Source organism: Crocuta crocuta, unplaced genomic scaffold, assembly GCF_008692635.1.
Source record: "Crocuta crocuta isolate KB4526 unplaced genomic scaffold, BGI_CrCroc_1.0 scaffold312, whole genome shotgun sequence".
In the NCBI taxonomy this organism is placed as follows: domain Eukaryota; kingdom Metazoa; phylum Chordata; class Mammalia; order Carnivora; family Hyaenidae; genus Crocuta; species Crocuta crocuta.
In genome coordinates this window covers 1,675,981-1,689,466 of record NW_027527378.1, presented here as the reverse complement: position 1 = coordinate 1,689,466, position 13,486 = coordinate 1,675,981, and the positions used below count along the sequence as shown (strand labels likewise).

The 13,486-nt window shown below is 38.6% G+C and overlaps 1 protein-coding gene across 1 annotated transcript in view; it reads left to right on the top strand.

The window, feature by feature from the left end:
- RPS6KA3 (ribosomal protein S6 kinase A3) overlaps positions 1-13,486 on the top strand; it is an 89,811-nt gene that overhangs the window by 29,467 nt on the left and 46,858 nt on the right. The window contains 2 exon segments of the mRNA XM_077769680.1: positions 7,484-7,600; positions 13,058-13,139. Coding sequence (XP_077625806.1) covers positions 7,484-7,600; positions 13,058-13,139 — 199 coding nt within the window.

Below are 13,486 nucleotides of genomic sequence, written 5' to 3'. Positions count from 1 at the left end.
CATAGCTTGAAGGTATTGAACATGTAGGCTGGGGGTGGCAAATATCCAAAAGTGATAGAAAGGTAGACAAATGAGACAGGGGTGTGGTATAGTCCAGCTACCAGCCTCACAGTTTTGCCTACAACTAGAATTTTACCAAATAAACATAGACTTTGTAAAACTAAAAAGACAGAATTTATAACTTTTAAAAATACACAAAGTAAGTTTTTTGGGGGATGGTGAATGAGCAGAAAATACACTTGTACTAGAAAATGTGAGGTGCCTGGGTTGCTCAGTCGATTAAGCGTCTGATCTCAGCTCAGGTCATGATCTCGCAGTCCTTGGGTTCGAGCCCCACATCAGGCTCTGTGGTGACAGTCTGCTTTGGATTCTGTGTCTCCCTCTCTCTCTGCCCCTCCCCTGCTCATGCTCTGTCTCTTTCTCTCTCAAGGGTAAAAAAAAAAACATTAAAAAAAAAAAAAAGAAAATGTAAAAATATGTGAACCTCATAGAGTAATAATGGATAGAACTTAAATCTTTGCTCTACTTCATTGACAACATTCTTTTTCCATAAAATTATAGTTGCTTTCTGTGTACTTAAGGCAAAAGCACAATTTTACAGATTGTCAGACTGTAGTACTATGTTTTCATGTGACAGATTTATTTCAGTAACAGGTGATTTATTGACAAGATATGTTTGTCACATACAAATGTCTGTCTTGACTTCAGAAATTTGATATTCCTCTCTGCATCCATCTCATTGGATTCTGGTTATGAGCTAGAAGAGCACATTTTTGCTCTTTTACCTGTTGTCCGAGATTACCCAAACATTAGTATTATGTCCTAGTTGAACCTCAGATTCATTTCTAAAATACTCATGGTCCCGGGGCGCCTGGGTGGCTTAGTCGGTTAAGCTTCCGACTTTCGCTTAGGTCATGATCTCGCGGTTCGTGCGTTTGAGCCCCGCTTTGGGCTCGGTGCTGACTGCCAGCTCAGAGCCTGGAGCCTGTTTCAGAGTCTGTGACTCCCTCTCTCTCTGACCCTCTCCTGCTCACGCTGTCTCTCTCTCTCTCTCTCTCTCTCCTAGAAATAAATAAAACATTAAAAAAATTAAAAAATAAATAAAATACTCAATGGTCCCATAACTTAGAAAAACTGGTGACTAGGCACAGTCTAGGCATTGAGATACAACCAAGGATGTTTTACCTATTATACTACTATGACTGCATATACATAAAAGTAGATAGAAAATAGCTTGTTAATGTAACTAGTACAAATTTNNNNTTGCTTTTTTTTTTTTTATCTTAAAGAAATCTTGAGAAAAGGAGGATTTGCAAATTTATTTTAAAATATTTGTCAGGGGTGCCTGCATGGCTCAGTCGGTTGAGAGTCCGATTCTTGGTTTTGGCTTAAGTCATGAACCCAGAGGGGTGGGATTGAGCCCCCACGTGGGGCTCTGCACTGTNCTCTCTCTCTCTCTCTCTCTCTCTCTCTCTCTCTCTCTCTCTCTCTCTCTCTCCCCCTCCCCCTCTCCCTCTCCTCTCTCCTCTCTCCCTCTCCCCCACTCATGCTTTCTCTCTCTTTAAAAACAAAATAAAATAGATAAGATTTGTCGGAATAAGAAATTCAGTTTGAGGGTGGGAAAATAAAATCAAGGAAGTGTCTCGGAAAATAGGAGAGGAAAGATAAGTGACATATAGGATTCAATCCTGAACATACAATACCCAACTAATAGAGGAGTTGCAAAAAGACAAAGTCTGAAAAAGAGATGGAAGGAAATTATCAAAGAAATGTTAGATTTCTCCCAGAGGCAAAGAATTCAGGTCTTTAGATTATAAAGGCTCACCAACCATCTAACATTCTGAAGGAAAGAAGACCCATATTTATCTCACTAATGAGGAATTTACAAGGACAGAGAAAATTCTTAAAGCTTCTGGAAAGAAAACCAGTTCACCTTCCCAAAAATATGTATCAGGCTAGCATTACCCATTTCAGTAGCAGTCCCGGCTGTTAGAGGGCAGTGGACCATTGGCGTCAACATTCTGAGGCCAGATTGTTTTTATTCTGGAATTTGGTACAAAGCCAAATTATACAACTATGAAGACAAAATAAAGATATCTTCAGATGTGCAAGCTTCGGAAAGTTTCTTTTTTCTCCCCACATCACCTTTCTTAGGAAGTTACAAGGGAGTAATCTAAGAAAAAGAAAGACATGGAAAACTGAGAATAGTAGATTTGACCAGAAAAGCACTGACGAGATATCCAGAGGTAATAGCTGCACAGCAAAGCCTGGAGAACAACCATTTCTGATGGGAGAGTAAGAGAGTGCTCTCAGAAGAATGGGAAGTATGGTAAAGGATTAAGGACAAATTAAGATTAATGGTCAGATTAACCTTTCCCTCCCCTCAGGAATGATGGGGGGTGGGGTCTGTTAGAAACAGGGAAAAAATAAAAACATGCAAAAAATTCATGGTCCCAATAGAATTGAGAGTAAAATTATAATGAATTTAAGCATTTGATGAAATGGTGCTTTTTTTCTAATGTTTTATTTATTTCTGAGAGAGAGAGAGAGAGAGAGCATGAGCAGGGGAGGGTCAGAGAGAGAGGGAGACACAGAATCTGAAACAGGCTCCAGGCTCTGAGGTAGCTGTCAGTACAGAGCCTGATGCCGGGGCTCAAACCCACGAACTGTGAGATCATGACCTGAGACGAAGTTGGACGCTTAACCGACTGATCCACCCAGGCGCCCCAAAATGGTGCTTTTTTAAGTCCCCTCAGATTGTCCTGGAAGTCACTGTTACAGGCCCATATAAAAGGAAACTTGAATGTACTTTCTAGCCTACATTTAAATAGTATATTGTCATGAAAACACGGATGCTTGTTTATAACCCTTCTGCTTTTAAAATCAGGCTTTGGAGACAGCATGAAGGATTTGGTTGTGGTTCTAGCAGAGAAGGTTAATTTTCTTATGATTAATAAAAATGTAAAATTACAGCTAGCAGCAGGTTGGGGAAGCTTGAGAGAAAACAATGTGGCCTCCTTTTACAAAGTGAGCAGTTAGGATTCTGTCCAAAACTACTAGAAAATAAAAATTTGGGGCACCTGGGTGGCTCAGTCAGTTAGGCCTCCAACTCTTTGATTTTGGCTCCAGTCGTGATCTCAGGGTTGGTGAGATGGAGCCCCTGGATTGGGCTCTGCACTGACAGCTCAGAGCCTGCTTGGGATTCATTCTCTCCCTCTCCCTCTCTGTCCCTCCCCTGCTCATGCACTCTCTTTAAAAATAATTAAATAGGGAGCACTGAGTGTTATGTGGAAACTAATTTGACAATAAACTATTAAAAAAAAAAGAAATCCTTATGAAAGCTGACAAATTTTACCCTATTTATCGAAAAAAGATTGTAGAGCTTTCAAGGCTTTAAGACAACTGAAATGATAGTGTAATATTAAGCAAAAAAGCTAATCTGAAGAACTTGATAAATTGCATAATAAACTATTAAAACCCAAAAATAAATAAATAAATAAATAAATAAATAGGGGCACCTGGGTGGCTTAGTCGGCTAAATGTCCGGCTTTGGCTCAGGTCATGATCTTGTGGTTCGTGGGTTCGAGCCCCGTGTCGGGCTCTGTGCTGACAGCTAGCTCGGAGCCTGGAGGCTGTTTCGGATTCTGTGTCTCCCTCTCTCTCTGACCCTCCCTTGCTTACGTTTGTCTCTCTCTCTCTCAGAAATAAATAAAACATAAATTTTTTTTTTAAAATAAATAAACATTTAAAAAATGAAAAGTTTATGTAGAAATAATATAATTATCAAACAATTGAGAGAAAGCTGATAAAAGGAGTATAAGTGAATCCTTAATCTAATTTTTAAATCAGCAGGCATTGTCTTGGGGCACCTGGGTGGCTCAGTCGGTTAGTGTCCAACTTCAGCTTAGGTCACAATCTCATGGTTTGTGGGTTTGAGCTCTGCATTGGGCTCCATGCTGACAGCTTGGAGCCTGGAGCCTGCTTCAGATTCTGTGTCTCCCTCTTTCTCTGCCCCTCTCCCACTCGCTGTCTCTCTCTGTCTCAAAGATAAATAAACATTAAAAAAACAATTTTTAAATCAACAAGCATTGTCTTAAAGTTAATAAACAAGAAATTATCAAAGTAAGTGCAGAAAGAACTAACTTTTTTAAAAAAGCCTAGGTATGAGGGCGAAAGAGGAGACTTGTTTTTCATCATAAGGTATTCTGTCACTATTTGATTTGTCACTTGTGTGCACATATTACTTTAATTTTAAAAATGAGAAGTTTAAGGAACAGGAAATCACCCAGGTTGATGAAAGATTACATATAAGGCAATGTTGGGAGATAATACCAGAAAACTGAGTTGTGCCCGTATTATAGAGGGCCTCAGATTCCAAGGTGGAAGCAGTGCATTTAATTTGGGAAAATTCAGAGGAGTTTTTGAGCCATCTGTTCATATGACTGGAGCTGTCTTCTTTCAGAAAACGAATTTGTCAGGAGGATAAATTGGACTGGCAGTGGCACAAAGGGGCATTATGAGTAACCAAGCTGGTTTCAGTTTTCCACAGGAAAGGTAATGAAGGATTGTACCTGAATGATGCTGTTGGAAATAGAAAAAAGAAAGAAGGTTTTTCCCTTACCATGTTTGATACATGGTAGGTATTTTAGTATATATTTGTTGAATGAAAGGATCAAAGGGAGATTCCATTTTCGGTAACTTGTTTGACAAAAGAGGAAAGGAAGGGTGGTCATCAAAGATGAAATCTTTCTTGAATAGTTACTGCTGTTTATTTTGAAATCCATGACCTGATCGTAGCTCTCACTATGAAAGTAAGGCTTGATTCTATATGCCTGCTACAAAATGCAAAACATTTATAATTAAGTAATCCTTCCCTGCCTGTGTTGCATCTTTGTGACACACAATTATAATATTTGTTATAAAATAAAAGATGAAACAGTATTGCAGTCTAAAATTATATCCCACTTACCCAAGAAAGAAAACTGGTAAGACATATAGAACTTTATAGAGTATAGTTCTTCACAGCCTCATGATTTAAGGTCATACATGGCTGTTGGATTCCAGTTGGGCTCTTGAACAGATGGTTTTTTCCATAGGAGGTAACTGACATATTGCTGGAATACAACCCATGAACTTGGCCTCTTAAGTCTGTAATCCACTAGTCTTTAAAGTGTGATACGACAGCACTTTACAGAAGTTACAGAAAAGCAGAATTTTATAGTTTCATTCCATGCATAAGGTATATAATTTAGCAATACAAAAGTATACATAATTTATAAGCCAGTGAGTGTACAAATATTGGGCATATGCTAATTTAATTTATTTTTCTGATAAGGCTATGCTACCAAAGGTTCTGAGACATTTCTCTAATCACTTTAGCTAACTGACCCAAGAGATACAGACCAGTTACAAAGATCAGGGGAATAAGTCTGTATGTTCCTGTCATTGATCTTGGATGGGGAACCACCAGAGGCCTATGATAGTCTCAGTGTGGAATAATGCTAAGAGCCTTGTCTTAGAAATCATTAGAAGTCAGAACCTGGAATTGAGCCATAGTCTACCAGTTATTAGCTAGTGATCTTTACTTGATCTCTTTAAACTTCAGACTCTTCAAACCATTTGGCCTTTAAAAGGTCTGTCAAATTTCTAGTAGTAAATGGGGGAGTCTGTAGAGAATGGTGAGATGTTTTTGCTTGCTCTGAGGTATACTCCACTCTGTTATTATCAACTCTCTCTAACACTGATATGTAGTTAGAGATTTGTCATGAAGCATAGCTATAAGATAAAATGTGAAAAAGTACCTAACCCAGACTTGGTACATGGTAGGTGCTTAATAAATATTTGCTGGATTTTAATCCAAATCTCACTTAATTCCACGTATGCATTGTTCTTTGAAAGTTTTCTTAAAAGAATTTAGTAATTTGCTTCTTGTCTTTGCAAATATAGCTACAAATAGCTATAATTCTCAAGCCTTTATACACCAGTTTCATTTGCAGAGAAGGGGTGCCCAGGAATGGGGTAGAGCCTCAGTCAGGCTATGCTTGATCCTTACCTAACACCTACTTCATGGGATGGTTGTGAGAAGTACAAGAGGTAGTCCATGTGAAATTACAAAATAAAGGACTAAACCATATTAGGAGATTGTTTTATTGTTGCCAAAGTCCTGAGAGAGTCCAAAATGATTGAGCTACCTAACTAGTAGCACAACCTACAAACTTCTGTCTTACAGAGTAAAATGGTGTACCTGGATGTCTTTTTTGACCTGTTATAGGAGCTTTTCTTCCTTTTCCTATTCATTTTCAAAATCTGCCACATTAGGGTACCTGATATTCTTTTTGAATATCTTTATAATTTCATATATAGCCAACATTCTGTCTCAGAAAATGTTAATTGAGCTCAAACATTTATATGGAACACAAAAATAATAAAAATAATGAGTTATTTGTGTGCAGCACATTTAGATTGTAGTAATAATACTTAGGCACTTGGAAAAAATAATATAGGCAAAAAAAGTAAAAACAGTCTTTGACAGTCTTATATTTCTAGCTTTGTTCAGTTTTATTGTAGTTTCTGGCTGTAATATATAGTATGTCTTGATTAAATAAGGTGTACTTAATCTGCTTATCCCAGAGTGAGTAAGTAACAAATTTTGTGTACACTTAGATAGATTTTCAACCTTTTTCTCCTTTCTGATACCTTCACTCACATAAACTGAAACATCCACTGTTTTTAAAAATCTTCTTCTTAATCCCAAGACCTTCCACTGTTCCATTATGCTAAATAGTGCTTTTTTCCCCCGTGTCTAATTTTCCATCCAAATGTTAACTCTTTTTGGATTTTGTGTTTTAGAGTTATTCCTTTCTCCAATCTCAGATTTCAAGTAGTCCTAGATACAAAAAGTATCTTACATATTTCCAACAGAATAAACTTCAGCATACTGATTCAGATGGCCTTGCTGAGGGTAGAAATCTCCACGTTTGCCTTGGAATATTTTTCAACCCCTTTCCCAAAAACTGTGTGTGTGTGTGTGTGTGTGTGTGTGTGTGTGTGTGTGTGTGTAACATTGGCTCTACCAAATACAAGCACCCGTCATAGCACAGCAGATTACTCCAATCTGTTTTCAGACTTCTTTACCCCCTCTGCACTCACCCCATGAAACTTTTTGTTCTAATTACCTCCAGTAGGAAGAATGAAGACTTGGAAATACTCAGTGCTAATGTTAAGTAGAGGTTAAATTGGTCTATGTAGAGGGCTGCTATTATTCTTTCTGACATTTAACTTTAAAGTATGTTGTAGGTAGAGCTTGTGACTTTTGATCTCAGGATCATGAGTTCACAGCCCCTTGTTGGGCATAGAGCTTGCTTAAAAAAATAAATAATAATTTGAGGATTTCTAATATGATATGTTAAATTTATATTTCTTGATTTATAGCTGGAGAAAGTATCTCTAACTCTCTTTTCTCCCTTTATATTTGCATCAACAGGAAGAAGGCAGTATCAAAGAAATTGCAATCACACATCATGTAAAGGAAGGACATGAAAAGGCAGATCCTTCCCAATTTGAACTTTTAAAAGTATTAGGGCAGGGATCATTTGGAAAGGTAAGTCACGAGTGTGTGTTTTTAAAAAGTTTTTTGGGGGGAATTCATGTGTATTTCATACAGATGGGGAATGGAACTATTTTATGAAATACTACTGATCTCCCTACAAGCAGTGTTTCTGTGTTCTTACATTTCTCACTATTACTAAGTGTTGGAAAGTAAAGTCATTCAAAAGTACCCTGGAAATGTTTGTAAATTGGCAGTATTCACTTCATGTTCATTTTATCTTCAAGAACATGTGACCTCTCTAAGGGGCGCCTGGGTGGCTCAGTCTGAGCTTCGGCTCAGATCATGATCTCATGGCTTGTGAGTTCGAGCCCCACATTGGGCTCTGTGGTGATAGCTGAGAGCCTGGAGCCTGCTTCAGATTCTGTCTCCATCACTCTCTCTGCCCCTCCCCTGCTCGTCCACTGTCACTGTCTGTCTGTCTGTCTCTCTCAAATATAAATAAACAAATATTTTTTAAAAAACAATTGCACTTTACAAATGATTAAAAATCAAAAACTATTCCCTTCATACACTTTGCAAATGCACTTTGCAAATTATTAAAAATCAAAAAATATTCCTTTCATACACTTTTTGATACTCTTTTTGAGTCCTCGTGTGGAATTGGAAGGTGATCTTGCAGATACATTACCACAATATGTCTCAGTCTTCCCTCCACAGCATCCCTAATACCAGCAGGAAGTAGATGACTACTCCCAAGGAATTAGGGAGTTAGGAAAGAATTATGATTAGGAAGTTTTGGGGACTTACAGCTTCTCTTTAAAATGAATGTTGAGGTACCTGGGTGGCTCAGTCAGTTAAGTGGCCCACTTCGGCTCAGGTCATGGTCTCATGGTTCATGAGTTCAAGTTTCGTGTCAGGCTCTTGGCTGACAACTCAGAGCCTGAAGCCTGCTTTGGATTCTGTGTCTCCCTCTCTCTGCCTCTCCCCCACTCGTGTGCATGTACTCTCACGCTTGCTCACTCTCTCTGTCTCTCTCTCAAAAATAAACGTTTAAAACAATTTTTAAATACAAAAATAAATTTTAAATGAATGCAAAGGTTGCATTGTATTCAGTGATAACCAGGTTTGTCTTTAATATCAAAAAATGTTTNGTGATAGGAGGGTTCTGATATTGCATTAAACTTTCACAGTGCAGTGCTTCCTTACCACCTCCCTGCGAGGAGACATTTGAAGATATCCTGCTTTGCAAACTTCAAAACAACACTTTAGCTCCCTTGTGTATTTTGGAGGGACTCTTTAGCAACTCTTGGTTAATACAGGTAATTTATTACAGCAGTAATAACCTCTTTCAACCCCCAAGTGATGCTTTTAATTCACATATAGGTTAAGTAAGCAGCAGAATGTGATGGTTGCAAGTTTGGGCTCTAGGTCAGTCAGACTTAGATCTGATTTTTTTTTTTCCTTTTCCTTACTTGGTGCATGTACTTGAGCAAGCTATTTAACCTCTTCGAGCCTCATTTTCTTCTTCCACTCAGTCATTAAGTGTTGGAATTCCTCAAGGTTCCATTCTAGGCTGCCTTCTCCTCACTCTGTACTCCCTCCTAATTATTTTCTCTGTGCCCACTATCTTAATTATAACCTACATACAGCTGTCTTCACAGGTTTCTATCTCCACTCTAGATCATGCCTCCAAGCTCGGAACTCTGTGTACAGCTGCATATTTTTTTTCTCTTAACGTGTCTCCAAGGCAGTTTAAGGTCAGCATGTCTAAGACCAAACTCACGATTTTCTCCAGTTCCCCCCTCCCCCGCCCAAACCTGCCTTGTTTCTTTTTTCTCTGCAACTATGAATGGTATCCAGTTAAGCAGGCCAGAAACTTGGAAGGCGTTTTTGACATATCCTTCTACTGCCTACCCTTTCCTCTTGTCACCCCCTACCAGTCTAATCTGTCAGTAAGTCCTATTGATTTAGTAATGATTTCTCACATCTTGCCTGTCTTGTCCTTGTCTACTCTGCCACTGCCCAAGTCTTTGGAACCACCATTTCTCCCTGGCCTATGGAAGGAGGCCCCTAACTGGGGCTTCCCAAATGTATTCTTTCCTCAAGCGACTATTTACATTACAGACAACAAGAGCTTATCTTATACTTTAGTAGCCTCCCTTTGTCTTTAGGATAAAGACATTAAGATATCCGAGGAGCCCCTTGTTGTGACACCTAGCTACCTCAGCAACATCACTTTATGTATTTTTCACTACCTGTGTTCTAGCCACACTGGCCACCTTTCCCAGTCCTTATGCACCAGGCTCCGCCCCACTAGAAAGCCTTTGCACATGTACCTCCCTCTGCGTGAAGCACTCTGCCCCACCCCCACCCCCTCCTTATCTTGTTAACTCCTCTTGTGCTTATGATCTCAAAGAAGTCTTCTCTGCCATTCTGACTAGGTCTTCTTCCTCGGTTTTACCCTGTCAGAACATTTTATACCCCATCTTCACAGCAGTCACCACAATTGCAGCTCTTTATTTGTGTAATTATTGACTGTCTCCTATATGTTCATTCCATGAGTGCAGGGGACATGCTTTGTAACCTGTGTCAGCATTGAGCTGGTAGCACAGTACCTAGCATATAATTTTGGAAAGAAGTAATGAGTAAATAATAGTCCTGACCTCATAGGTTAGTCGTGAGGATTAAATGATATAAGGCCACGCACATAATATCTGCTGTGGAATTGTATTATCCCACAATGCATTACGGATAAACCCAAATAGATGGATTTCTTTCTATACATTAGATTTTCAGGGAACACAGTATTTAAGTTGCCAGAAGTTAGCATGAGTCTCCCTTTATTTCTTTAAAAGTCATTTAAATACCTTACTATAAATAGCAAACATTAAAAATACAGCGTCTCCTTTCTTACTCATCCTAAAAAGTCAGCGTAAGCAAGGAAACAGGAATGACCTGTCAGAGCTTATAATAGCTTCATGGGGGAGTTCGAAAGGTCACAAATGCTCTGGTGAGGGAAGATCCGATGGCATCTGGGACTGCTGCTGTTCCTGCTACATTGACTGGTGACCTGCCAGAGGGAACATTAACAGTGCCCTGAGCAAGAGCACAGAACTGAGTGGCTGGCCTGGTTCTTGTTCCAATACCTCCACTGTGACACTAGTCAAATTATTTAACCTCTCTAAGCCCTAGCTTAGTCAGTTATAAATAGAGATTGCTTAGTCCTCCTGCCTCCCAAAATTATCCTGATGATGTATTATAAATGCTTGTGAAGGTCCTTTGCAAACTAAGATGTGCTGAAAGTATTAAGGTGCTTTCTTTCTTTTAATGTTTATTTTATTTTTGAGAGAAAGAGAGAGTAGGGGAGGGGCAGAGAGAGAGGGACAGAGCGAAGCGCGCTCTGCGCTGACAGCAGAGAATACGATGTGGGCCTTAAACTCACGAACCAGATCATGAGCTGAGCTGAAGTCGGGCACTTATCCAACTGAGCCATCCAGGCAGCTGATGTGTTAAAGTACTTTCAAAGAAGGGTGAAGAAAGTTTGCAATCCACAGGGAGAATTTTTCATGTACAATGGTACAAAGAAGTTTGATTAGGGAATCTTACGAATAAATATTAGATAAATCCTAATGATCTCCACCTAATTAGAATTTATGTCTATTCAAAAATATTAATAATCTTTGCTTACCCTTAGCATTTGAATGTCATTCCATCTTAGGAATCTGATTAAGAATGCTTTTTTTCTCCCCAGTGTGGCTCCCTGCTAACTGGCTAAAAGAAACTAAAGAATGGGGGCATCATGGAGGGGAACAGGATGGGGGAGTGATTTGGGGAGAGGATCACCCAACGTATCAGGGTTTCTGTGCAAGTTATGGTGCTCTTTACTATGCTTGAGGTCATTGCCAATCACCTTTAGCACAATTTCTCAAAGTGAGTAACTCTGCATCGCCCTAGAATCAGTTGAATGTAGTAATTTTTTTTAAATTTTGTGCTAATAGCCTAGCATGCTAGTGCATATAATTGAGAGCTGACCTTAAAGTTAATTTTTTTTTTAATTTCTGAGAGAGAGAGAGAGAGAGCGTGAGCAGGGGAGGGTCAGAGAGAGAGGGAGACACAGAATCTGAAACAGGCTCCAGGCTCCAAGCTAGCTGTCAGCACAGAGCCCGATGCAGGGCTTGAACCCATGAACTGTGAGATCATGAACCGCGAGATCATGACCCGAGCTGAAGTCAGATGCTTAACCGACTGAGCCACCCAGGTGCCCCAGTTAATTCTTGATTATAATTGCTTCTCTTCCCATCTGTGGCACCTCAGTAACACTGCTAGCAAAGAACAGGTAGAATGCAGAGTTGAAATTCAGGTCCATTTAACAAGTATGTATAAAGATTTCATGAAAAAGATCATCAATCACTATGTTGTACACCTGAAATTAATATTACGCTGTATGTTAACTAACTGGAATTTATTATTTTTTAATGTTTATTTAATTTTTTTTTTGAGAGAGAGAGAGAGAGAGTGCTCTCATGAATGGGGGAGGGGCAGAGAGGAGAGAGGGAGACAGGGAATCTGAAGCAGGCTCTGCACTGTCAGTGCACAGCCCGACATGGGGCTTGAACCCACCAACCATGAAGTCATGACCTGAGCCAATGTCAGGTGCTCAAGCAACTGAGCCACCCAGGTGACTATTTTTATTTAAAAGGAATTTAAATAAAAACTTTTTTAAAAAGATCACAAACCTAATGATAAAAATGAATAGAAGAGATTTATAGACTTTCTTGTATTAGCCATCGTATAGCGTGACTGTGAATTACTTACAGCAGGCTTTATACATTTTGCATAATTTTCACACTATATTTTGAAAGCAGCTAAAAATATTTGGAAAGTCAAGAAGCTCAGTAACATACCTAGGACTGTGTTCTTCATATTTAGGTATACGTGATAATTTGATTTTTAAAAGGTGGAAAGGTGTGGTTCTGACTTAAGTCACACTAAATATTTGTGAATAGGCTTCTTCATTGTAACTTTTAAATCGTTCTGCCCAGCAATGAGAAATTTATGTGCAGGTTTCATACAGACAAAAGACCAATCATCAATGTATAATTGTATCAACAGAAAATCTTGGTCAAGGGGAACTCCTGTGTAACAATTTTTATGGAATCAGAAGAATTTTTGTTTTGTTAAAAGCAGAGCAGTGACCACCTGTGTTATACTTTAAACATGTTAGACTTTTACCTAATTATGACATAGCTTAAGGACTTGTACTGGTGTCTCATATGCTACGTGCTTTTTGAGAATTGGCAAACAACAAAAAGGAAAGAAAACAGTGTATCCACTTATGTTGACACCTCAAGTTATAGCCAGTGGTTACAACTCATTGTATTTATAATTGATACATAAGGAACATCGGTATATCAGAATCTTTCTAATAATAAACTGTATTATAGAAAAGGTCTCATTGTTAACAGTGGTGATATTTGGTAAAACGTACTTTCTCTCATTTAAATACAGGTTTTCTTAGTCAAAAAAATCTCAGGCTCTGATGCTAGACAGCTTTATGCCATGAAAGTATTGAAGAAGGCCACCTTGAAAGGTAATGTGACTATTTATAACATTTGTGTAGTCTAAACAAACTGAAAGGTCTCAATAGATTTCCAGTGACTCCTAAGCCAGTTACTTACATTCTGAATCTGTTTCTGTTAACTGTCTTTCATTTTAGACTTCTTTTAGTGAAATTTTCCTACTGGGCTAGGTATCATATGACTAGTGAGAATGGGAGTTGCCATGTTATAAAAGAGGTATTATAAATTCACCTTGGGCTTATGCAAGTACAAGTTGAGAAGATTCAAACTGGGTTTGATTCATCTTCAGATTAATGTAATTATTTTAATGTTTTGAAAAGTAACTGATTTACTGGATGCAAAATAGCTTTTATTTTAA